Source organism: Sapajus apella, unplaced genomic scaffold (assembly GCF_009761245.1).
Source record: "Sapajus apella isolate SASKATOON/1434 unplaced genomic scaffold, GSC_monkey_1.0 scaffold140, whole genome shotgun sequence".
Classification (NCBI taxonomy): Eukaryota; Metazoa; Chordata; class Mammalia; order Primates; family Cebidae; genus Sapajus; species Sapajus apella.
The window spans coordinates 200,013-224,158 of NW_022437080.1; the positions used below are offsets into that span (position 1 = coordinate 200,013).

Sequence of the window (24,146 nt, forward strand, 5' to 3'; positions counted from 1 at the left end):
GCATTTGTTTCTGTGAAAACCCTCTATGTGAGGCTGCCTTGGCTGACTGCATCCCTCGGCCGAGTGTCCCTGCTCCTTCTGAGCACCCTCTCCCCAAGGTTCCCACTCCACTGGTCTCTTAGGACATCTGCTGGCAAGAGCTCTGCTTCTGCTGCCTGTGCCAGGCCCCTGCCCTTGACTTTTCCAGTCCCTTCTGCCCAAACATACCTGGGTGATTAGTACTTTTTGTAAACAAATGCTCTACAAATTCTCCCAACTAAAGTGGACCAGCTCCAAAGTCCACACTGTGACATCCATTATCTTTTTTTTTTTTTGAGATGGAGTCTTGCTCTGTAGCCCAGGCTGGAGTGCAGTGGCACGATCTCGGCTCACTGCAACCTCCACTTCCCAGGTCCAGTCCAGTTCAAGCAATTCTCCTATCTCAGCCTCCCAAGTAGCTGGGATTACAGGCATGAGCCAGCATGCCCAGCTATTTTTTCCTATTTTTTAGTAGAGACGGGGTTTCACCACATTGGCCAGTTTGGTCTTGAACTCTTGACCTCGTGATTCACCTGCCTTGGCCTCTCAAAGTGCTGGGATTGCAGGCATGAGCCACCACGCCCGACCAACATCCATATCTTTAAAGTAATGACTAGCTTCCTCTTTCATCTGCATTTACCCTGTTCACCCAATCTAATGTGGTATTTAATTCACTGATATTACATTTTTTTTTGAGACAGAGTCTTGCTCCATCACCCAGGTTAGAGTACAGTGGCAATATCTCAGCTCGCTGCAACCCCCACCTTCCTGGTTCAAGCAATTCTGTCTCAGCCTCCCAAATAGCTGGGACTACAAGCACCTGCCACCACGCCTGGATAATTTTTGTATTTTTTTTTTAACGGTGAAAAGATATACATATATTTAGAATTAGCCAGCTGGACTCAGTTTAGATGATCCCAATTTTGTTGGCAACATCCAAAGTGTCGTAATCAGGAGCCAGTCGAACATATGCCTTCTTCTCTCCATCAGGCCGGATCAGGGTGTTGACCTTGGCCACATCAATGTCATAGAGCTTCTTCACAGCCTGTTTGATCTGGTGCTTGTTGGCTTTAACATCCACAATGAAGACAAGTGTGTTGTTGTCTTCTGTCTTCTTCATGTTAGACTCAGTGGTCAGCGGAAACTTGATGATAGCATTGTGGTCCAGTTTGTTTCTCCTGGGGGCGCTCTTCCGAGGATATTTGGGCTGCCTCTGGAGTCGCAGTGTCTTGGGCCGCCGGAAGGTGGGTGACGTGCGGATCTTCTTTTTTTTGTGGCTGTGGACACCTTTCAACACTGCCTTCTTGGCCTTTAATGCCTTCGCTGTGGCTTCGGCTTTAGGAGGGGCAGGAGCTTCCTTCTTCGCTTTCGGCGCCATCTTGTGAAAAGGGTCCAATTTTTGTATTTTTAGTAGAGATGCGGTTTCACCTTGTCAGTCAGGCCGGTCTTGAACTCCCGACCTCAGGTGATCCACCCGCCTCAGCCTCCCAAAGTGCTGGGGTTACAGGAGTAAGCCACCGTGCCCGGCCTGATTACATTTTTCCTGTGTCATATTTTGTCTTGGTTCTTTTCTGTAGTTTCTTTGTCTTGGGTCTTATTGCTAATAATATTTTTCTGTATGTAAAAAGGTATTTATTGCGTTTATTAAATATGTTTGGTCTATCTTTTCTAATAACTCTGCTTCCAGTAGTGGACACTGTGCAGCCTGCTAGGTTTTGGTGGCCATTGGGCTCCCGGAATGGGCAGCTGCTCCAGTGCACATGTGTGCATTCCCTGGGCTTCGCAGCTCCTGGTTGCCCTGTCTGCACCAGGAAGGCTCCCAATGAGTCAATGAGGAGGGTGACCCCAGAGCAGAGGGCCCAGGCACAGAGCACCACACACTCTCTCCTGCATCCTGCAACCCCGCAAGCTGCTCCTGCAGGCAGGTCTTCCATCGAAAACCCTGGAAGAGATCACAGTGGAAGGGGCCCATTTCCTTGGATGCAACTGTCCCGCCCAGCGGGGCTGCAGGAGGAGGATGGAGGGCACGTGGCATCAGTGGCAGGTGGGGCCCTCTCCCTGGCTGGCACAGCCACGTTGCAATCCTGGCACCTGAGCAAGACCAGGCAGCGTGTGTCACGAGGTGTGAGAGGCAAGCGACAAGAGCAGAGTGTGAACAGCCTTCTTAGGTCCGGCCCCTAGCTGCCCCATCCTCCATCCCCAGCTACAGCCGCCCAGGATAACGTCAGTTTCTCCGGGATTTTCTCACTGATTTTGGTAAGTTTCTGAAATCCAGACTGCCTTCTCACCTCCACAGCTCACCCAGGGTCGATTTTGGAGGCAGCACAACACTTGGAGGCCTGGAGCCCCTGACGACGGGTCTGGTGAAAGCCACGCAGGGGCCACTCCCAGCCTTTCCCGAGCCTGGATCGCTGGCCCTGCAGGTCTGTTCTCGTCCCTGATGTCAGTCTTGTTGTCTGGTGTCCTCCCTTGCCACTGACCAGAGAGAATCTGGCCACACTAGAGACGGGCCAGCAAGAGCCCCTCAAGGCAGTCTGGGACGGTGAGACAGGGCCGGAGTCTCTGGGAACAGCTGCACTGGTGGGAAGCACAAGGCTTCTGAGCTCTCTCTGGAGATGTGGGTTTGAATCCCTGTTCCGGTATTTATTACCACGTGACCTTAGACAAGTTCCTAACTATGCTGGCTTCCACATCTATGAAAAGAGACTGAATGCAGCTAGCAGCCCTGAGCACGGAGGTGGGTTCCAGGCTCCGGAACACACCGGCACTGTGCTCCAGCAGGCCTGCGGAGCTCCTCTCTGTGGATTTGCAGCCACAGAATCGGAGGAGGCCGGAGGAACTTCGCGGACAGGCAGGCCATCACGTAACTCCATGCTCCACGCAGGAACATGCCTGCTGCTGGGCAAAGCACGAGTCACCAAGTGAGGGAGCCCCAGCCCAGCCAGCATGAGACCACCACGGGCTGAAGGAAAGGGGCAGTTCTGGCGACAGCAGGGGGCTAATGCTCTAAACCTGAATCGATCAAGTGCTGATTTCCACCTGAGGGCCCAGCAGTCCCACTCTGCAGCCCCATAGCTGAGTTTGCCATCGGGGCGGAAATGCTTCCTTCTCACTTCCAGACACTGCTGAGCTTGTAAAGCCAGATACTGTGCTGGGCACAGGTGTCTGGCTCAGTGGCAGCTCACTGGGAAGGAGGGAAGGAAGGCTCTGAGCAGGAAAGGAAATCTCTGCATTAGCAGCAGAAGGCTTCAAGACCAAGAGATTCTGCCAGTCGTGCCCATGAGGCTTCATTTGTTCCCACCTAGGGCCTGGACTATCTGGGTGACAACAGGATTGGAAAGAATTTGCACAGAACACCTGGATGGCACTTGGAGCACAGTGCTCCTGCAGTGACCTGGAGCTGCCCTCTTCTTATTGTGAGTTCAGGTTGGGGTTTCGGGGAGAGCTGTGGCGTGAGGCCCTTTGGGAGTCCTACTGACTCGTTAGGATACAAACCTGACTCAGGCAGGTGCAGGGGCAGCTTGGAGGCTGCTGTGTGGGCTCAGTGCAGGAGCAGCAAGTCCTGGGTCAGCCAAGCCACAACCACCACAAGCTGGAACAAGCCCCAGGGATGGGGGGCTGGGTTTCTGGAGGCAGGGAGAAGGCAGGGCTGCGGGTACAGTGGGCAGTCGGCTGAGAGCTGACCCCTGGGACAGAGTTCTGGGATTGCTGACACAGCCCTCAGCCCCCTTCACAGTCTACTTGCGAGCTGTCGAGGAGAGCTTCTGTAACTTGTATGCCTGGAAGAAGCAGCTTCAGTCCTGACTGGTGCCCTGCACCCCCTTTCAGGGGGACAGGTGGCTTCTTCCATGCTGGGAGGCCCTGGCCTCATTTTTCTGGAAGACTGCACACCCTTGATGGCAGGAATGGTGCCTGAGTCTGCACGACCCAACTCCCCAAGGAGAGTGACTTGCCTCCCAAATGGTCAGCCTGGTCCCAGCCCAGGGAGAAGGGAGACCTTCCCTCCCTGAGGAGCTGGAGGCACAGTGGAGCATGGGAGAGGACGCTGATGGGCCAGAAACCAGAGCAAGTAGCTTCTTGGGTGGTTTTTATTTTGTCAGGTCTGGGGCAGGGGTGGCCTTGGGTGGACAGGAGAGCCCAGAGATGGAAACACGTCAGGAGCATGCAGAGCTCAGCAAGGAGGCCGGCCTGAGGTGGGCATGCTTGCGTTAAGAGGCCAGGGGCCCCAGCCCTTCACAGGCTCCCCAGGAGAATCAGCAGCAGGAGGAGGGTGTGAGCAGCCAGCAGGGCTGCACAGAGCCAGGGCTCGTGAACGGGAGCCTGAGAGGTCATGCTGTCTAGGCCTGGGGGCGCTTCCTGAGGAGGAGCCAAGGCAGGATCAGGTGGGGGGTTCTCCCTCTTCTTCTGGCTGATCCAGTTGGTGAAGTAGGAGAGCCTGGTGAAGACGCTGGGGCCGACAGGCGGGCGGCAGTCCATGCTCCAGCTGGACAGCCCCATCAGGAACCAGGTGCCATTTAACGGGCAGACGAGGGGACCCCCGGAGTCTCCCTGAGGACAGAGAGGACATGGGTGGTGGAGACCAAGACAGGGAGGGACACACATTGTTCGGGCATAGGAGGCCCTGTGCTTCTCCAGGATGGAGTGTGGGAAGGAAGCAAGGTGTGCGGCAGGTGTCGGCACTGTCTGAGTGAGGGGCACTCATCTGTCACCTGAGCAATGTTAGAAGCCCAGACCCAGGAGGGACCTCTTGGATGAGAATCTCGAGGACGAGGCCCTGGAGTCCCACTCCACAGAGCTCCCAAGGAAACCCTGGGCAGAGCCTCCAGGCTGGCAGTCACAGACCCGAAAGAATAAGCAGGGGACTCCAGGCCTCGCCCTCCTGGCCCCGGTGGGGAGAAGGCACTGCCTGTGGTCCCGAGTGTGGCCGAGTGCCTTGGCGGGAATCCCCAGCCTAGCACTGCATCCCACCAGAATTTTTCTTCTTTTTTTTTTTTTTAACTTTTTAAAAAAATTGAAATGGAGATGGGGGTCTTGCCAAGTTACCAGCTGATCTTGAACTCCTGGTGTAAGTGATCCTCCCGCCTTGGCCTCCAAGGTGCTGGGATTCAGCCTAGTTCCTAATCCAGATGTCCTTGGCTTATAAAGGTCTCTAGTGTTCCCTCCATTTCTGGGTTGAGCTTTTTAGAAAATGCCAGGCTGTGGGATGTGCTGAGGGGAAAAGAGGTGCTGCCCGTGCCCAGCCTGAGGGTGGGGGAGTGCCAGGGGGTCCCAGGGGAGCACGGGGGATTGTGAGTGTGACAGGGCCCCCAAACAGGGAAGTCCCTGACATCATGGTTGGACCACCCCCATCCCTTAGGCCAAAAAAGGAATCCCAAGAAAATAAGCACCCTCCTGTCATCTGTGCAATCAATAAGACCGAGCCCCTTCTGCATGCAGGCAGCACTGAGGAGGCCCCGAGGGCCATTCCACATGAACAGACATTGCAGGCGTGGCGTATGGACTGGGACGGGCAGCGGCAGGGTGGCCTGGAAGAACTCCGGAAGGGCTGCTCTAATCCGAGAGCTTCTCTGAGCCAACGCTGGAGGAAGGAGCAAGGCCTGACTGTGCCAGCCCACAGCCTCATCAGTGGGTAGGGAACCCATGGGACTTGGTGCAGATTCTGTCTGGTAGGATGGTTCCGGCCTGAGCCCCATCACGACACAACTGCAGAAGAAGGGATGGCAGAGGCTGGCGGGAAATGGTCAACAGACAGGACTTGCCATATCTGACCCTTTCTCTCTAAGGAAATGGAGCAAGGCAAGAGAAGCAGGGCCACGGTGCACAGTGGGCTCTTGGTGTCAGGAGGCTGAGGAGGCCCCTCCAAGGAGGGGAGCAGAGAGCAGGAGGGGCCGCCCTCAGTGTCTGATGGCAGATGCTGCACCAATGCCTGCCTGCACGGCTGTGGCGAGAACAGAGCCCAGGAAGCAAGAGAGGGCCCAGGCAGACACTCTGGGGTGAGCCCTGCTGGGACGGGGGGGCGGGAGGAGGTTGTGGGGAGCAGGGAGGGTGTCTGTAGGGCATTTGGTGATGGGAGTCATTGAAGAATGTTTCTGCACTGTGGGGTGACCAAGGAGAGAGAGAAAAAAACAGGGAGGCGCAAGAGAGGGAGAGGAGGCTGGGCGCAGTGGCTCATGCCTGTTATCCCAGCACTTTAGGAGGCTGAGGCGGGCGGATCACTTGAAGTCAGGAGTTTGAGACCAGCCCGGCCAACATGTCCCAACCCTGTCTCTACTAAAAATATAAAAATTAGCCGGGTGTGGTGGCACATGCCTGTAGTCCCAGTTACTTGGGAAGCTGAGGCAGGAGAATCACTTGAACCCAGGAGGTGGAAGTTGCCGTGAGCTGAGATTTCTCAACTGCACTCTGGCCTGGGTGACATGGGTGACAGAGTGAGACCCTGCCTCAAAAAAAAAAAAAAAAAAAAAAGAGGGAAAGGATCCTGCAGGGGCCTCTGGGACCTACAGCTCCCGAGGAGGGCAGGGCCTCTCCAAGCTTGACTGTGGCTGTGACCCCTCACGATGGGCTGTGCGCTTCCTCTCTGGGCCTCAGCTCCCCCACCACGAAATGGAAAGATTACACATAGTGCGGGAAGACATCCACAACACATGAACATATCCAGTAATGGGTCACACCACAATAAAGAGCTCCTATCATTCAGAACGAAAGGCAGACAGTCCCATACTTGGCAAAAACCTTGCATGGACACTTTACAAAATAGGCAACAAACATATGACAAAGGGCTTATCTTCACTCGGCACCAGAGAAATGCACATTAAAAACCGCACACAATGGTTCATGTGAAAACGGCAGACAGTTTGAAGGACCGGCAGCACCAGGGCGCAACCTGAATTTCCACCCACCAGCTGCTGGGAGTGCAAACTGGTACAACCGGGCTGCAGAGTTTCCCAGAACATCGATGAGAGGCGAACATGGGCATATCTCATGGGAAGGCAATTCCACTGCCAGGGTGACCGCCAACCAGAGTGGGAACCTGTGAGCTCTAACATGCGCGCATGCATCAGGAGGTTCACAGCAATTCCATTTGCAACAGCCTCAAATGGAAACCACCCAAATGCCACACACAGTAGAATGGATAAGAAAAACTGCAGTGTCTTCGCACAGTGGAATAGCATATGACAGCAAGAATGAACAATATAGACTGCACGCCAGATGGATGCCTCACACAGACACAACAGACTGAGGGACCAGGCCAAAGCTTGCTGGCATACCATATGGTTTCACTCAGCTAAAACTCCCCACACAAAGCCATCATGCTTTAGAAAGCAGGCAGGGTTGTCCTGGGGGAGTTAGTGTCAGGAATGGGGCATGGATGGAACCCACCGGTGCCAGGTTCATGAGAGGTCAGTCTCTGGAATCCCTCCACAGGACACTCAAGCCCTTTCCTGTGTATAGTGTGATTCAACAATGCTTCTTTTTTTTTTTTTTTTTGAGACAGAGTCTTGCTCTGTCACCCAGGCTGGAGTGCCGTGGCATGATCTGGGCTAAGTGTAACCTCTGCCTCCCGGATTCAAGCGATTCTCCTGCCTCAGCCTCCTGAGTAGCTTGGACTACAGGCACACACCACCACACCCACCTAATTTTTGTATTTTTAGTAGAGACAGGGTTTCTCCATGTTGGTCAGGCTGGTCTCAACTCCTGACCTTAGGTGATCCACCTGCCTCGGCCTCCCAAAGTGCTGGGATTACAGGCATGAGCCACAGCACATGGCCAACAGCGTTTCTTGAAAGATGCAAAGAAAACGGATGGACCAGTGTGTTTTGGGGGTGTCTGTCCTGGATCCGACATTTCAGGCTTGGCTGGGCTTGGGAAGAATTCAGGACGGGGGCAGGGTCCAGAGAAGACCCTGTGGCAGAGGCCCAGCGCAGCACAGGGCAGAAAGACTGAGCCCACTCACTTGGCAAATGGCCTTTCCCGTTATGAGGTCCCCAGCACACAGCATGTCCTCCTGGATGCTGTAGTCACTGCTGCTTGACTGGCTGGGGTGCTGGGGCTGGAAGAAGGATGCGCAGACACTGTTTTCCATGATGCCGACCTCTGCCTCCTGAAGCTGGAAGGGTGCAGGCAGCAAGACTGTGGGAGGAGGTGTCAGATGTGGGCCACAGCCACAGCCAGAGGGAAGCCCTCCCTCCCCAGTCTGCTCGTCCAGAAGAAGAAGAGGAACTGGGAGGGAGGCCAGCGTGGCTGCAAGGGAGCAGGCGTGGGGTGACGGGTGAGGTGCAGTCACTGTGGGGCGCAGAGCAGGGGGCCTTCCGAGCTAGGATGTGGTATTGGAAGTGTTGTCCCAAGCACACTGGGACACAATAGAAGTGTCTTATGTGTCAAAAACAATCCCTCTGGCTGCTATGAGGCAGTGCTGGAGGCAGGGAGGGGCAGCTGGAGTGCCAGCCTGGCTGGTGGCATACTAGCAGGTGCCGGGTGGGCTTGAGCAGTGTGACAAACCAGACACGGCCCTGCCTCCAGGAGCAACTGGCCTGGGGACACTTAGGCTCTGTTTCCAGATGTCACTCTCGGATCTGGCCTGGGGTCCCCATGTGGGAGCAGCCTGATGACAGCGCTCAGCCCTGCACAATGCCTGCCCTGTGTGGCCTGCATATGTCCTTGCGGGCTGCCGGTGTCTGGAGAGAGAAGGATGACTAGAAGCCACATCTTCCATCAAGGTCAGCGGCTCTCTGCTCAGTAACGCATCCAACCGGTGACTTCCCCAGGTCCCAGCTCCTCCCCTCCCACCTGTCCGGCAGACTCTTCTCTGCCTTGATTCTCAGAGAATGACAGTCCCAGGAAGCTGTCTTTGGAGGGCCGGCTGCTCTCATGACTAGGGCCCTGTGACTGGCATTCAGTGGCCAAGGGCAGGGAGGCCATTTCTGGCCTGCTCATGCAAGAAAGTCCTGTCCCGAATGCCTCCTCTGAGTTATCTGCCAGCTCATGACCCCACAAATAATGCCAACTTGCCATTCTACTTTTTTGCACTCACCATTATATTTTCCTAAATCCAAAGCATTCAGTCTTTTGCAAGAGTCTTTGCCTAACATTTCTTCCCTCTCAGTCTACAAATATACACATATATGACAAATACAGGGGGTGAGCAGCAAGGTTTACATTCTCAGAGGTAAGAGTTCTCAAGCCCAGACGGCAGGCCTGCTCTTACTTGCTACTGATGCCCGGCACCTTCCACAGCCGGAAGCTCCAGTGGAGCTTAGTGAGGCCCTGAAGGGGCCAGACCGCAGCAGGCCCTTGGAGTCAGCGTAGAGTCAGCAGCATTCAGAACCAGGGAGTACTGAATGGCTCAAAGGGCCCAAGTGCCTGCCTCCAAAAGTGGGAGATGCTCAGGCCACTTGACCCAGGTCAGGGGGAATCGTGACACGCGGGAGGACTGGCAGAGACCCGAAGCAGCCTCCCGCACCTTCCCCTGCATTGCCTGCCCAGCACTGCTCACCATCCTCGGTGAGCATTCCCCAGCCAGATACCCAGCAGGAGCTGGAAGGGGCCAATGCCGTGGTTGGTCCCGGAAGGCAGGCGGGGAGGATGTGGGAGCTGAATTCCACATGACGGTGCAGCTGCAGCAGGGTGATGTCACTCGCCATGCGGTGCAACTTGTTATAGTCAGCGTGCACCAGGATCTTATTCACTGTCATCTGCTGGCTGTGCTTCGTGGGATGGCTTAGTTGGTTGTACCCAAGCAGGATCCGGTAATCAGATGGGCTCCTGGACCTGTCGTCGGGAGGCTGCTCTGAGTGCTGGGCCAGCACCCTTACCCCGGCTGCCCGCCTGGCAGGCACCCAGACCCCACCATCATTCCTGGGGGTTCTCTCTCCTGCCTTCCTCCTATTAGATAGCCCTGCTCTTGACATGAGCTTGAGGGCCTACAGCCTCAGGACATTTGACCTTGGAAGATTCCTGATGGCTTTCCCAGCATGCCCCAGACTCAAAGAGCAGAGAATCTTAGTGCAGAAAACACTGGGGGTGCATTATACTTCACCCCTTCATTTCAGAAGAGAAGAGACTTGGCTCATTCCTAGCTCTGACCAGAACCCTCCCGAGGCCCCATGGCCTACAGCGACTCTCAAAGACCCTATTTCCCTAGCCACCATGGTCCACCCGCTTCTCCCCAGACCTCACATACCACCTTCTCCTAAGGACAGGAACTGAGCAGGTATTTGTGGAGCACTGGGAGGAGTTCATGGAACTGAACTTCTTGTTTCCAGAAAACAAGTAACTTTCCAACCCACCGGTTCTGCCTGTGAGGCCCTCCTCCCTCCACACACCTGCATCCACCTCCCCCAAGGCCTTTTCTGCTCCGAGCCCCTGTCTGGCCAGGGTCTACCATGGTCCTTGGCTTGTGCCTCACTGTCCTGACCGGATGAGAAGCCTCAGGGTGGGGCGTGTATCTCTATGTCCCGCACAATGGCCTCACTTGAGGCCTGGCACCTGTGGGTGCTGAATACATGAGTGGGACCTGAGCAGGATGCTACAGCCAGCTATGTCCAAAGCTCTGGCTTCCTGGCTCAGAATTTCACATCCTCCCTCACTCCCTTTGGGCACACAGCGAGCCCAGGAAGCATCGGAGGAGGCACTTGTCTCCTGACCCTCTGCCTCTCACCTGCTGGACAGAGGCCATCTGTTTCATCCCTCACTCTGGTCTCTGTGGACAGTGGCACAAAGTTCTACAGAAGTGACAAAAAGCCCCTGGCGGCTGGACATGCAGAGTCACAGGACCCTTCTGGGGAAGAATGTGCCAGTATATGTGGGCAGCCAGGACCTAGAGGAGCCTCTGGCAGCTGTTCCCTGGACAGCCTGCTGGCTGGAAGGACCAGACGCCCCACCATGTGTGCCTGGCCCTGGGAAGCCCTGGGAGTGTCACTCTGTCTTATCACCTGAAGCGTGTGTCAAGTGTGTGGCCTGGGACACTGCATACCCACTACCATTTACACAAGAAAAATCGAGGCCCACTGAGATCTGGTGGATGGACTAGAGCCGGGCAAGACGCAGAAATCTAAGCTCATCCTGAGTGGAACCTTCGGATTTTGATTCCTAAAGTTTATAGCAGACGGGGAGTGGGCTGGAGGTGGTTCCCTTTAGAACTAAAGTCTGTTTTCCTCTATTTATTGATAATCCCAACTAGAGTGAATTGATTTTTATTTAGCTTTTTATTTTATTTTATTTTATTTTTGAGACAATGTCTGGCTCTGTGGCCCAGGCTGGAGTGCAGTGGCACAATCACAGCTCACTGCAGCCTTGACCTCCCTGGGCTCAGGTGATCCTCCTGCCTCAGCCTCCTCAGTAGCAGGGACCACAGACAGGCCCCAGCGTACCTGGCTAACTTTTGTATTTTCAGTAGAGATGGGGTTTTGCCCTGTTGCCCAGGCTGGTCTTGAACTCTTGGGCTCAAGCAATCCACCTGCCTTGGCCTCCCAAAGTGCTGGGATTACAGGTGTGAGCCACTGTGACAAGCCTCAACTATTTATTTATTACTTACTTATTTTTGGACTGGGTCACTCTGTCACCCAGGCTGGAGTGCAGTGGTGTGATCACAGCTCACTAGAGCCTTGACCTCCCAGGCCCAAGTGATCCTCCTCCAGGAGAATCTTCTCTGCCTTGACTCTCAGAGAATGACAGTCCCAGGAGGCTGCCTTTGGAGGGCCGGCTGCTCTCATGAATAGGGCCATGTGACTGGCGTTCAGTGGCCAAGGGCAGGGAGGCCAGCTGTGGCCTGCTCATGCAAGAAAGTCCTGTCCCGAATGCCTGCTCTGAGACATCTGCCAGCTCATGACCCCACAAATAATGCCAACTTGCCATTCTACTTTTTTGCATCATCATTATATTTTCCTAAGTCAAAATCATTCATTTTGCAAGTCTTTGCCTAACATTTCTTCCCTCTCTGTCTGCAAATAGACAAATATATTACAAATATACGGGGTGAGCAGCGAGGTTCCCATTCAAAATTTATTCATTTATTTGTCCCACTCATTTATGGGACCTCATGTATTCAGCACCCACAGGTGTAAGGCCTCAAGTGAGGCCATTGTGTAGGACAGAGATGCACACCCCACCCTGAGGCTTTTCATATGGTCAGGAAAGTGAGGCACAAGCCAAGGACCATGGTAGACCCTGCCCCAGACAGGGGATGGGAGCAGGAAAGGCCCTGGGGGAGGCGGATGCAGGCATGCAGGAGGAGGGCCCCACAGCTGGGACTACAGGCACACACCATCGGGCCTGGCTAGTTTTTGTAATTTTTGTAGAGATGAGGTGTCACTGTGTTGCCCAGACTGGTCTGGAATTCCCGGACTAATACAATCCTCCCATCTTAGCCTCTCAAACTGCTAGGATTACAGGTGTGAGCCACCACACCCGGCTCCATTTAGCTATTTCAAAGTCATGTGCATATAACGAGACAACCAAGTCATCTTAGCAGGTTGACCAATGTGGGGTGGGGTGGGGTGGGCATCCCCATGTCCGGAGTGAGAGATGAGGTAGGAGCCTCTGCCTGGGAGATGCCACACAGCTGGTCAGGAGACTGGAGCCGAGTGACTAACAGGGACGGCATTCCAGGCACGGGTGCACTGCTGGGTCAAAGGCACGACACCTGGGAGCAGCAAACTGTCCCGGAACAAAGCCTATAAAGAAAAAGCTGTGCCCCCCACTTTGGACTTCCGTCCTGCATGCCCTCCCACAGCAGGGCCCGCGGAGGGAAGACGCACAGTTGGAAGCAGTGAGCAGCAGAGGCCACCCAGTTGCTGTCGATGAGGGCAGCTCCGCAGATGTGCCTGCCTCGGTAGAGTACACTGGCCTGCCATGGCCACCGCTCAGGCTCCGCCCTCTGGCCGCCAAAGATCTTCCCGGTGGGCCTCCGGGAGGAATTCCCGCTGAATCTGGTCTTCCCACACACTGTGGAGACACCCAGCCATGAGGTGCCTGCATGAAGGACGCCAGGCTCTGGTTCCCCTAAATGTCAGCATCCACAGGACCCGGGGCCACCAGGCCCCTCCTTTCACTTCACAGGAGGGACATGCCCAAGGCCCAGGGTGAAGCCACGTGGCACTTGTGACAGCCCCGCCTGATGACCCGGGAGCACACAGCCCAAGGCCCCTGTGAGGGGAGACGGCCCGTGGGGCTGGAAGGTGAGCACTGGCCCCGGCTCTTCCAGGCCTCCAGGTGGTGTGTGATGGCGCAGACGCCGCTCCACTGGCGCGCGGCCCCTAAGCCGCTGTGCCCTCCCTCCCCCGCCCAGTGTTCTCCCAGGCTGGAGCGAATGGGAGACACTCCGCCCCAGCCGTCTGCAGTAGCATTTCCCCATCCTGGAAATGAAGGTGTGTGGGGCGCTGCCCGCGGGGCGGTGCACTACAGGGGCCTGAGAGCCAACCTGGAAGAGCCAGCTGGGAGCCCTCTCCCCTCCTTCCAAAGGCGCCTTCCTCCCGGGCCCGAGAGCCAGACCTGGCCCGGCCGGGCCCTCCTGGCTGGGTCAGCGTGGGGCGGAGCGGGAGGGCCACCAAAGGCGGGCGCCCTTGCGCCCAGCTCACCTGCGGAGAGGGACGGGGCGGACTGGACGCGCAGCGGCAGGAGGATGGGCCACAGCAGGGCGGCGGCCAGCGCGCAGTATCCCCGCCGGCCCCGTCCTGAGCGCTGTGCCCTGGAGTCCTCCATCCGGCCGGTGGCCGCGGCGTCCCCGATTGGGCGGAGAGCGCGGCGCGTGGCCAACCGCGGGGCTCCAGGAAACCGCCTGTGCGCCTCGGGGTACTGGGACCGGATCCCGCCAGGGCCGGTTCGGGGAACCCAGGCCTGTAGGAGGCAGAGGTCACTGGGAACCCCCAGAAGGTCATAGGGCCCCTCCTTCCAGGAGCCCTACTGTGCTGGGGAGACGTGAAGGCAGCTATGGTCCAAGCCCAGATATATGCAGTAATGGTGAAGGACAAGTGCTCACATCATGTCATCATGCATTTCCAGCTTGCTTTCCGAGTTCAGCCCAGCCCTCCATAAGGACGCCAGCTCTTGGGATTCGGTCAGGGCCACCAGGGACAATATAATATCCTTTTCTTAAACTCTGGCATGACACCGTCATGAGAGGGCTGTGACATCGCAGTCACAGTTTCCTCCACACTCAACAGGAGGGCCACAGATAGCAGCTGGGTGGCAGGGAGTCATCCTAGAATTCTGCCTATCACCGCCCAACCTCTGGCCTCCAGTGGCTCATGTCCCTCCCAAAACCCCAAAACGCATTCACCATACCTCAAAATTTCCAAGAGCCTCACCCTGTTACTGGAAAGGGGTCCTAATTCAGACATCAAGAGAGGGTTCTTAGATACTGCACAAGAAAGAATTTGGGGAGTCCATAAAGTGAAAGCAAGTTTATTAAGAAAGTAAAGGAATAAAAGAATGGATACTCCATAGGCAGAGCAGTCCTGAGGGCTGCTGGTTGCTTATTTTTATGGTTATTTCTTGATTATATGCTAAACAAGGGGTGGATTATTCATGAGTTTCCAGAGAAAGGGATGGACAATTGCCAGAATGGAGGGTTCCTCCCCGCTTCTAGACTATATTGAGTAACTTCCTGACCTTGCCTGAAACTGTCGGCTCTGGTGGGAGTGTCTCTCAGCATGCTAATGCATTATAGTTAGCATATAATGAACAGTGAGGACAACCAGAGGTCACTCTTGTCACCATCTTGGTTTTGGTGGATTTTGGCTGGCTTCTTTACCACAACCTGTTTTATCAACAAGGCCTTTAAGACTTGTATCTTTTGCCGACCTCCTGTCCCATCCTGTGACTTACAATACCTAACGTCCTGGGGGTTGGGCACAGTGACTCACGCCTGCGGTCCCAGCACTTTGGGAGGCCAAGGCAGGTGGATCACCTGAGGTCAGGGGTTCGAGACCAGCCTGGCAAACATGGTGAAACCTCATCTCTACTAAAAATACAAAAATTAGCACGGCATGGTGGCAGGTGCCTGTGGTCCCAGCCTCACAGGAAGCTAAGGCAGAAGAATCAATTGAACCTGGGAGGTGGAGGTTGCAGTGAGCCGAGATCACACCACTGCACTCCAGTTTGGGTGACAGAGCAAGACTCTGTCTCAAAAAAAAAAAAAAAAAAAAAAGCCTCACTGCAGCCCAGTAGGTCTCAACCTCATTTTACCCAGCCCCTACTCAAGATGCAGTTGCTCTGGTTTGAAAACCTCTGACAATCTCATTAGAGTCTCAACTTAAAATTCAAAGTCTCATCACCTAAATCTAAATAGAATTATCTCATCAGCTCAAAGTCCATAATCTCATCATTTAAATACTCCAAATAGAATATGGATGAGGTTCCCAGCTGTAATCTGCTAAATACACCCCTTGAGCACAATTCTTCCTCACCCGTGGACCTATGAAACTAAAGAAACTTCCTACCCCAACTCTCTGCTCATACAATGGCAAATCAGGCATAGGATAACGCTCAAAAGGAGGTTGGGGGATGGACAATAAAAAGCAGTCGCTGGTCCCTAAGAGCTTTTATCTCCTTCTGGACAAACTCCATTAGGTTTCGAGGCCTGGGAAAAAATTCTCCGTGGCTCTCAGCTCTGGTCATCCTTCCTTTTTTATGCCAAGCAACATGTTTGGATCTGAGTAGTTCTATTGCCTTGCTTCCTGCAGGTGGAATTCTGGGGGCCTTCTTTCACTACGTACTTTCTCTACCCCTGCCAGTAGGAGCTGGGAGTGTTCTGCTGACATAAACATCTCAAGAACCTAATGATCCTTTTAAGTGTGTTTCACCACTTTCGCTTCATTAGATAAGAGATAGTCCCTCCTCCACCTGGGCCTCTGTTGTGACTCTACCTCAAGGTCTTGAAAGGGCCCTTCCAATTGACTGACTATTCTGATCTCTTGGTTTTTCTGGGGTCTTAGCAGAACATTATAGTCTCAACCTTTTCTCTGTGCCGTGGTTTCAGCGACCGTCTCTGACTTTAAGCATCTTTTGACATCTGGAGAGGCTAAGAATTTTTGAAACCCTCCAGTCCTGGTTCCTTTTGGTTTAGAAGTTCTCCCCTCAATTTCTCTCTCTTTCCTGACATTTTCTGTAAGTAGCAAGGAGAAACCAGGTAGCACCTCAAAGCTTTGCTTAGAAATGTCCTAAGCCACATGAAACTGCCTTTGCAAAATTATAACTGTAAGAGAAATCTGACATAGTTGACTCCATCTTGCTTCTGACCTCCAAGCTGTCCTTGGTCATTCCTGGGGCTAAGCCAAACTAACTTTGAGAAGAATTTATAGTTTAATTTGAAAGCAAGGGTGATAATGGTCCCTTCCTAAAACTAATGCCTTCCTTCCTCAGGGACTGAAAACCACCTTTGGTAAGACTAATGAAAGGCCATAAGAATAGGATCATGGGAGGGGACTGAATTCTGGTAAGATAGGCATAGTGTCTATAATCCCTTACAGCTTTGTGATTCTCCAATTGCTCCTGTAGATAATGTTACTACTGTTGAACCTAAGATTGTTTTGCTTTTTTTCTTTAGCTTTTTTCAGACTGACCCCACCTGGACTTGTGACTCGTGATTCAAATGACCCTGTGGTCCCACCCAGAGGTGAACTCAGTGCACCGGGACCATTTTCCACACCCTATAATTTCATCTGCAACCAATCAGCTGCACTCCTTCCCTAATCCCCTGCCCATCAATTGTCCATAAAATCCCCTGGCTTCTGAGCCTTCAGGGAGACCCATTTGAGTGATAACTCCAGTTCTCCTGTGTGAGTTGGGCTTGGGTGAAAGAAAGTCTCTCCCTACTGCAATGCCACGGTCTCAGTAGATTGATTTTGTCTGTGCAGCAGGCAGGAAGCACCTGTCTGGCAATTACATGTATGTGCAAACAGGCCCCTGACAGTTTGCTCCCCACACAGCAGCTGGACAGTTTCTGCTGACACCATCAGGACCTACCCCATTTCCAGTAGCATGCCCCCCACCTCCTGAGCTGTCAACCACGGAAGCTTTAAAGTCTAGATTTCTATGCATGGTCTATCCAAGGAAGCAGAAGGTTTCTCTAAGGTAGTTTAAGTTTTTTAAATGATGTTCCTCGAAATATTTCCAGGCCCCACCCACTGCCCAGTTCCAAAGCTGCTGGCATATTTTTAAATGTTTCTTATGGCAGCACCTCATTCCTGGGACCGAAACTCCTATTAGTGTTCTGTGGCAGTGCAACACATTGCCACAAACCTAGTGGCTTAAAACAACGCAAATGTATCAGCACGCCATTCCCATGGGTGAGGAGTCTGGCGTGGCCCAACTTGGTTCTCTGCTGAAGGTTTCACGCTCAAGGTGCCCACTGGCCACAAGCTCTCTGAAGGCTCTGCAGAAGAATTTGCCTTCCAGCCCATTTAGGTTGTTGGCAAAATTCTGTTTCTTGCAGTTGAATGACCGAGGCTTTCATTTGCTTGTTGGGAGCCACTGTGACCTCTAGAGGCCGCTCGGCTACTTCCCACAGGCCGTCTCCCAATACCCAGCTTCCTCCTTCAGGGATGGCCCCAGGACCTCTTGCAGCAAATCCTCCTTAGGCTTTCAATCTCTGACTTCTCTGGGTCTATGACTTCCAGACCCAGATACAAAGGACTCCCATGATTTGATAAGACCTTTCAAGGACATCACCCTTCCTTAAACAATAATCTCCCTTTCTTAAAGTGCTATATAATTAACACAGTCATGAGACTGATAGCCAATTCACAGTCCCTCCCACCCTTGCAGGGATGAATTATGTAGGCTGTGGGTTGTTGAGGGTTATCTTAGAATTCTGCCTACCACAGTCTACTATGAGACAGATTCTGCTAATGCAGACACAAGAGTTTCACTCAAAAGGTCAACTTCTAGCAGAATATGCAGAAAAGTAAGTTGATCATTTCTTTTCTTTTTGAGATGGAGTCTTGCTCTGTCAACCAGGCTTGGGTACAGTGGCTTGATCTCTGCTCACTGCACCTCAGCCTCCCAGACTCAAGCGATTCGTCTTCCTCAGCCTCCTGAGGAGTTGGGATTGCAGACACATGCCACCACACCACGCCCATATGTATTTTTAGTAGAGACAGGGTTTCACCATGTTGGCCATGCTGATCTCGAACTCCTGACCTCAAGTGATCCATCTGCCTCCACCTCCCAAAGTGCTGGGATTACAGGCATGAGCCACCATGCCCAGCCCCCTCCCCATTTTTCTTCTTTTTTTTTTTTTGAGGCAAGAGTCTCACTCTTGTAGCCCAGGCTGGAGTGCAATGGTGCGATCTTGGCTCACTGCAACCTCTGCCTCCCAGGTCCAAGCTATTCTCCTGCCTCAGCCTCTCGAGTAGCTGGGATTACAGATGTCCCCCTCCACACCCAGCTAATTTTTGTATTTTTTGTAGAGACAGGGGTTTCACCACACTGGTCAGGTTCGTCTTGAACTCCTGACCTCAGGTGATCTGCCTACCTTGGCCTCCCAAAGTGCTGAGATTATGGGCATAAGCCACTGCACCTGGTCAGTTGATAATTTCAATGTACTGTGAAAAGAATCAAAGTCAACATAGGCACAAGAGTCTCAGGTTTACACATGGAGCAATGATGTGTTTCTAAGTCATCTACTTTTATCTACCCTTTACAAAATACTTGATCTTTTTATACTCTCTGAACGAATTTTTTCTTTCCTTTTTTTTTTTTTTTTTCTCCTCGTTTCAAGTTTTAATCAAAGCTTGTATATAAGGTTACTTTATTCCCGCATCTTCTGAATTGTTTCTTCCTTGTATTTGCCCTTTTCCTTTCCTACTTGGCGAGATTTGGCTTTCCGTTCAAGGATCTTTTTGCAGTCTTTGTCCAGTTTTAGCCTAGTGATAACCACCTTGCTGGGTGAATGCCTACATGGACAGTCGTGCCATTAGCCTTTTCCCGCTGCACCCGTTCAATGTAGATTACGTATTTCTTCCTGTAAACCTGGACTACTTTGCCAATCTGCTGACCTTTCTAGTGTCCTCGTATAGCCTGAACGTCATCATCCTTTCGGATGGGCATGAATGGCACCTTGTACTTCTGTCTCAGCTCTTTGGAAAGAGGGGAGGACATAATCTTCCCGCGAATGTGGGAAGGTGCATTGAAATGCCTTTTGCGATTCTTGCTTCGGTCGGAAGTCACAAAGGGATTGAACTTCATTTTGGCAGCTCCTGCTTAGGTGATGGCCGCAAAAGGGAAGAGCTCTTTCCTTTTTTTTTGAGACATAGTTTCGCTCTTGTTACCCAGGCTGGAGTGCAATGGCACGATCTCTGCTCACCGCAACCTCTGCCTCCTGGGTTCAAGCAATTCTCCTGCCTTAGCCTCCCGAGTAGCTGGGACTACAGGCCACGCCACCATGCCCAGGTAATTTTTTTGTATTTTTAGTAGAGACGGGGTTTCACCATGTTGACCAGGATGGTCTCGATCTCGACCTCGTGATCCACCCGCCTCGGCCTCCCAAAGTGCTGGGATTATAGGCGTGAGCCACTGTGCCCGGCCTTGAACTAATTTTTTCTTTGTAAATCATACATCTGAAAAGAGGTTAATATCCAAAATGTTTTATTAAACTTCTATAACTGAACAACAAAAATCAAAGACCTCAATTCAAAAACTGGCAAATGACTTGAATAGACCTTTTTTTTTTTTCAAGACAGTTTCAGTCTTGTCGCCCAGGCTGAAGTGCAATGGCAAAATCTTGGCTCACTGCAATCTCCATCTCCCAGGTTCGAGTGATTCTCCTGCCTCAGCTTCCCGAGTAGCTGGGATTACAGGTGCCCACCACCATGCCCAGCTAATTTTTTAAAATTTTAAGTAGAGACAGGGTTTCAGCATGTTGGCCAGGCTGGTCTCAAACTCCTGAACTCAGGTCATCTGCCCGCCTCGGCCTCCCTAAGTGCTGGGATTACAAAAGTGAGCCAATGCACCCAGCCGTGAATAGACATTTCTCTAAAGAAGACATGCAAATAGCCAATAGCATATGAAAAGATGCTCAACATCAGTAATCTTTAGGGAAAGGCAAATCAAAACAATGAAATACCACTTGACAACCCTTGGGATGACTACCATTAAAAACACAGAAAATAAAAACTGTTGTTGAGGATGTAGAGAAGCCAGAACCCTCTGCACTGCTGTTGAGAATCTAAAATGCTGCAGCTGCTATGAATGCCAGTTCCTCAAAAACATTGAACATCAAATTAAAAAATAAAACTTAAACTTCATTTAAAAATTAAACTTAAAGTTAGGACAGTTCCTCAAAAAATTAAACAGAATTAGCCTATGGTTCAGCAATTCCACTTCTGGGTATACACTGGAAGAATTGGAAGCAGGGTCTTAAAGAAACCCAGTTTGTCACCGGGCGCAGTGGCTCACACCTGTAATCCCAGCACTTTGGAAGGCCAAGGCGGGTGGATCACGAGGTCAAGAGATCGAGACCATCCCGGTCAACATGGTGAAACCCCATCTCTACTAAAAATACAAAACATTAGCGGGGCATGGTGGCGCGTGCCTGTAATCCCAGCTACTCAGGAGGCTGAGGCAGGAGAATTGCCTGAACCCAGGAGGCGGAGGTTGCGGTGAGCCGAGATCGCGCCATTGCACTCCAGCCTGGGTAACAAGAGCGAAACTCCGTCTCAAAAAAAAAAAAAAAAAAAAAAAAAGATACAGTTTGTCTGCCTAGAAGCTTCATTCACAAAGCCCAGAGGTGGAATCAACCCAAGCGTCCATCTGTAAATAAATGGATAAATAAAATGTGGTGTAAACATACAGTGGGATAGTATTCACCCTTGAAAAGGAATGAAATTCTGATACATTACATGGATGAACTTTAAAGACATGATGTTAAGTGAAAGAAGGCACCTGTGGGGCCCCACTCCTGTGAGGTGCCTCGAGAGGCCCTGAGAGGCCAGAGTCCTGGGGACAGGAAGTAGAATGGTGGGGACTGCAGGGAGGGGAGTGGGGAGTTCGTGTTGAATGGGACAGAGCGTCAGTTTGGAAAGATGAAAAAGTCCTGGAGGCAGATGGCGGTGATGGTGCACAACAACGTGAATGTACTTCTTGCCACTGAACTGTACACTTAAAACTGGTTAAAATGACAAATTTATGTTATTATGTATATTTTACCACAATTTAAAAAATACCAGAAAAAAAGTAATGCGCCCCTCCCCAATGTAGCCAGAAGTGTAGAGGATGAGACTGAGAATTTTATAGGGACGCTGGAAGGAGTGGGCAAGGCAGGAAGCCTGAGGGGGCCGCAGAGGAGGCGCCCAGTGTGGGGTGCGGAGGTGTCACAGAGGGTGGGTGACACTGGGTGGGACCGAAACATACTAGGTGGGTGGGTGAGGACCAAGGTGGCCTCGCCCTGGGGGGCTGCAGGTATACTGTCTTCAGGGTAGAGAAAGGGGCTTTGGAGAGCTGTGATGCTGGAATGCACTGCCCACCATCTGGGCTGTTCCTCAGGTGTCCAGGGACCACACCTCCCACACCACGTCACCTCATAATGCACATTGTCATTTTGCAGATGAGGAGCCTGAAGCCAACGAAAACCCACCTTGTGTGGGGAGCGCGGGGTGGGCAGGCCTGCCGGCCACCTGCCCCTCTGCGTCCTACTGCTGGCCCTAACCACGACCCCACCTGCCTGGTCCCACACTGCTCCCAAGGGGGTGCAGAAGATGGATACTGTTCCGCCTGCACGTGGGACGGGGCTGCCACAGTCATGAGCTGGGTGGCCCTACGGAGGAGGAAGTCCTGGTGACAGCCTGTAGTGCTGTGAGCAGAGGTGGGACGCTGGGCAGACTGTGGGCACTCAGTGGGGCAAGTGCCCTGAGGCCTCACAGCTGCCCCAACGCTCCTTCTCCTTACAGATGAGGAGCTGGCCTCACCCAGTGGCACAGTGACCTGCAGGCAGGGTCAGGGCAGGACTGGGCCTCCGCGGGCGGGCTCTGGTGACCACTGCCCACACGGTCTGTCTCCACAGGCTCAAGGTGCCACGGGGCTGTGCTCCCTCAGGCCCCGGTCCTGGACAGGCAGCGCCTTTCTCTTCTCATTGCATTCTCACCACCAGATGGGTTTTTGCTCTTCCCCTCTTCTCCACGAATAAGTTGCTCTGAGCTTGCCACGAGGTGGCAGCGTTAAACTGTTTGATAGGGTCCTAATCAGCTTGTAGGCCCAGGACCTAAAATCACAGCCCCAAACCCTGGACTGGTACCTTCTCTTCCCTCCATTGGCAGCCTCAGTGTACTTCTGGCTCCTGCATCCCCCTTCAAGCCATCCACACCACCCCAGGCCCGCAAGAGCATCCTGTTTCTCCTCCTCTCGTGGAGAAGGAAAGTTCACTCTTTCCAGGATTGCCTTTAGCACTTAGCGGGGATGTTTGAGCCCCCTCTATTCCTCTGTGGGTCCCTGATGTGCCAGCCACCTTTCTCACTGTATTCATCAGGGTTCTCCAGAGGGACAGAACTAATAGGATAGATAGATCGATAGATTGATAGATGATATATACATACACACAAAAGGGTGGTTATGAAGGAGAAATTGACTCATGATCATTAGGTGAAGTCCCCACAATAGGCCATCTATAAGCTGAGGAGCAAGGAAGCCAGGAGTGGCTGTGTCCAACTTCAGAAACCTGGAAAGTGGGAAAGCCAACAGTGCAGCCTTAAGTCTGTGGCCAAAGACCCAAGAACCGCTGGCATAAGTCCAGTCCAAAAGCGGAAGAACTAGGAGTCTGACGTTCGAGAGCATGAAGCGCTCAGCACGAAGAAAGATGAAGACCGGGAGACTTAGCAAGTGAGCTGTTTCTAGCCACCGCTGGCAGCTGATTGAATGGTGCTCACCCACACTCTATATGGGTCTTCCTCTCCCAGTCCACCTACTCAGATGTTAATCTCTGCTGGCAACACCCAGAAACAATACTTTGCATCCTTCGATCCAATCAAGTTCTCTACTGGCACCTTGGGGCAGAGGCCATGTCTCACTAGTGTTGATGACAGCCTGGGCAGTGGGGGAGGTTGCTCCCTGAGGGCTCTGCAACTGCCTTCTCCTCCCTAGCCATGGTGGCGGGGCTGACGGAAAGCACTCACTGCCCTCCATTCCAGAGAGATGCTGTGCAGGATCAGGAAGAACAGAGGGGCAGGCTGAGGGGGCAGGCTGACAGTGCCACCCCACACTGAGCACCCTTGTGTAGAGCCTCCCCTCTGAGGCCGAGGTTGCTGTCCTATGGTCCCTTGATGCCTTCAGATCATCTACAGGTGTGCAGGCTATGTTCCCCTCTATGTTGAGAGTGAGGGGTGCCACTACCCTGCCTGCATGTTGTCTGAGAGAGGAAAGTGCTCTTACTCTTTGGAGGTAGTTCCAGAGGACTTGGTTGCTGATGTTGGAGGCAAAGAATCCGTTCCCGGTCTCAGCTATATTTGAAGAAGCCCTCAGTGCCTGACTGGACAGAGCAGGTTCCAGAAAGTGGCAGGTGAAGACACCGGGAGAAGTGGGGCCGTCCACTCCTGCTGGCATCCGATGTGCTGGTGCTGCAGGGATGGTGATGACAGATGGCTGTCCTACCATGTGTCCAGGCAGGGAATACAGCTCCTTATGCTACCTACAGCACAACGCATCTAGAGCCAACCAGGAACCCACCTCCTCCTCAGTGCAGAGGGTCCATCTCCAAAATGGTGCCTGAATGAACTTAGCAAATCTCACAGCACTTGACAGGAGACTGGCCCACCCTGGAGGGCCCCGGATCCTCCGGGTGTCCCCTGGTCACTCCGGCAGGGCCTTCTCACACACTGCTGGGGAGCATGGGGTGGATGCTGTGGGGGGATGAGGAGGCACCTCTTGCACAGCTGACCTTATGATTCCTCCTGCTGGGGAAACATCCTAGGTGGACATTCAGACTCCACCTAGCAACCTTGTCACTGCCCTGCTCGTAAGACTGGAAAAAGCAGAGACGTCCATCGGGAAGCAGCAGGGAAATAAGTGGTGAGGAAGCTGGAGAAGGGAATGCTGTAGAGCATTTTCATAGAATGAACTAGGTCTGTGAATGGCAAGAGAGCTGGCCTGGAAGGTGGGCTATTGAGTGGAAAATGCCAGCAGTAGAATGAAGAAACCGCACC

The 24,146-nt window shown here is 52.9% G+C and overlaps 2 protein-coding genes and 1 pseudogene across 2 annotated transcripts; all 3 read right to left on the reverse strand.

Annotated features, from left to right (window-relative positions):
* Positions 1-668: 668 nt before the first annotated feature.
* Positions 669-13,718, reverse strand: LOC116540475. The gene is made up of 3 exons (XM_032264000.1): positions 13,593-13,718; positions 1,547-2,913; positions 669-692 (listed from the first exon to the last, which is right to left on the reverse strand). The coding sequence occupies exons 1-2, from the start codon at positions 13,714-13,716 to the stop codon at positions 2,735-2,737; spliced, it is 303 nt and encodes a 100-aa protein (XP_032119891.1). The 5' UTR covers positions 13,717-13,718; the 3' UTR covers positions 669-692; positions 1,547-2,734.
* Positions 926-1,396, reverse strand: LOC116540473 (annotated as a pseudogene).
* LOC116540474 (serine protease 40) lies at positions 3,795-8,101 on the reverse strand. The gene is made up of 2 exons (XM_032263999.1): positions 7,973-8,101; positions 3,795-4,566 (listed from the first exon to the last, which is right to left on the reverse strand). The coding sequence occupies exons 1-2, from the start codon at positions 8,099-8,101 to the stop codon at positions 4,252-4,254; spliced, it is 444 nt and encodes a 147-aa protein (XP_032119890.1). The 3' UTR covers positions 3,795-4,251.
* Positions 13,719-24,146: the final 10,428 nt, after the last annotated feature.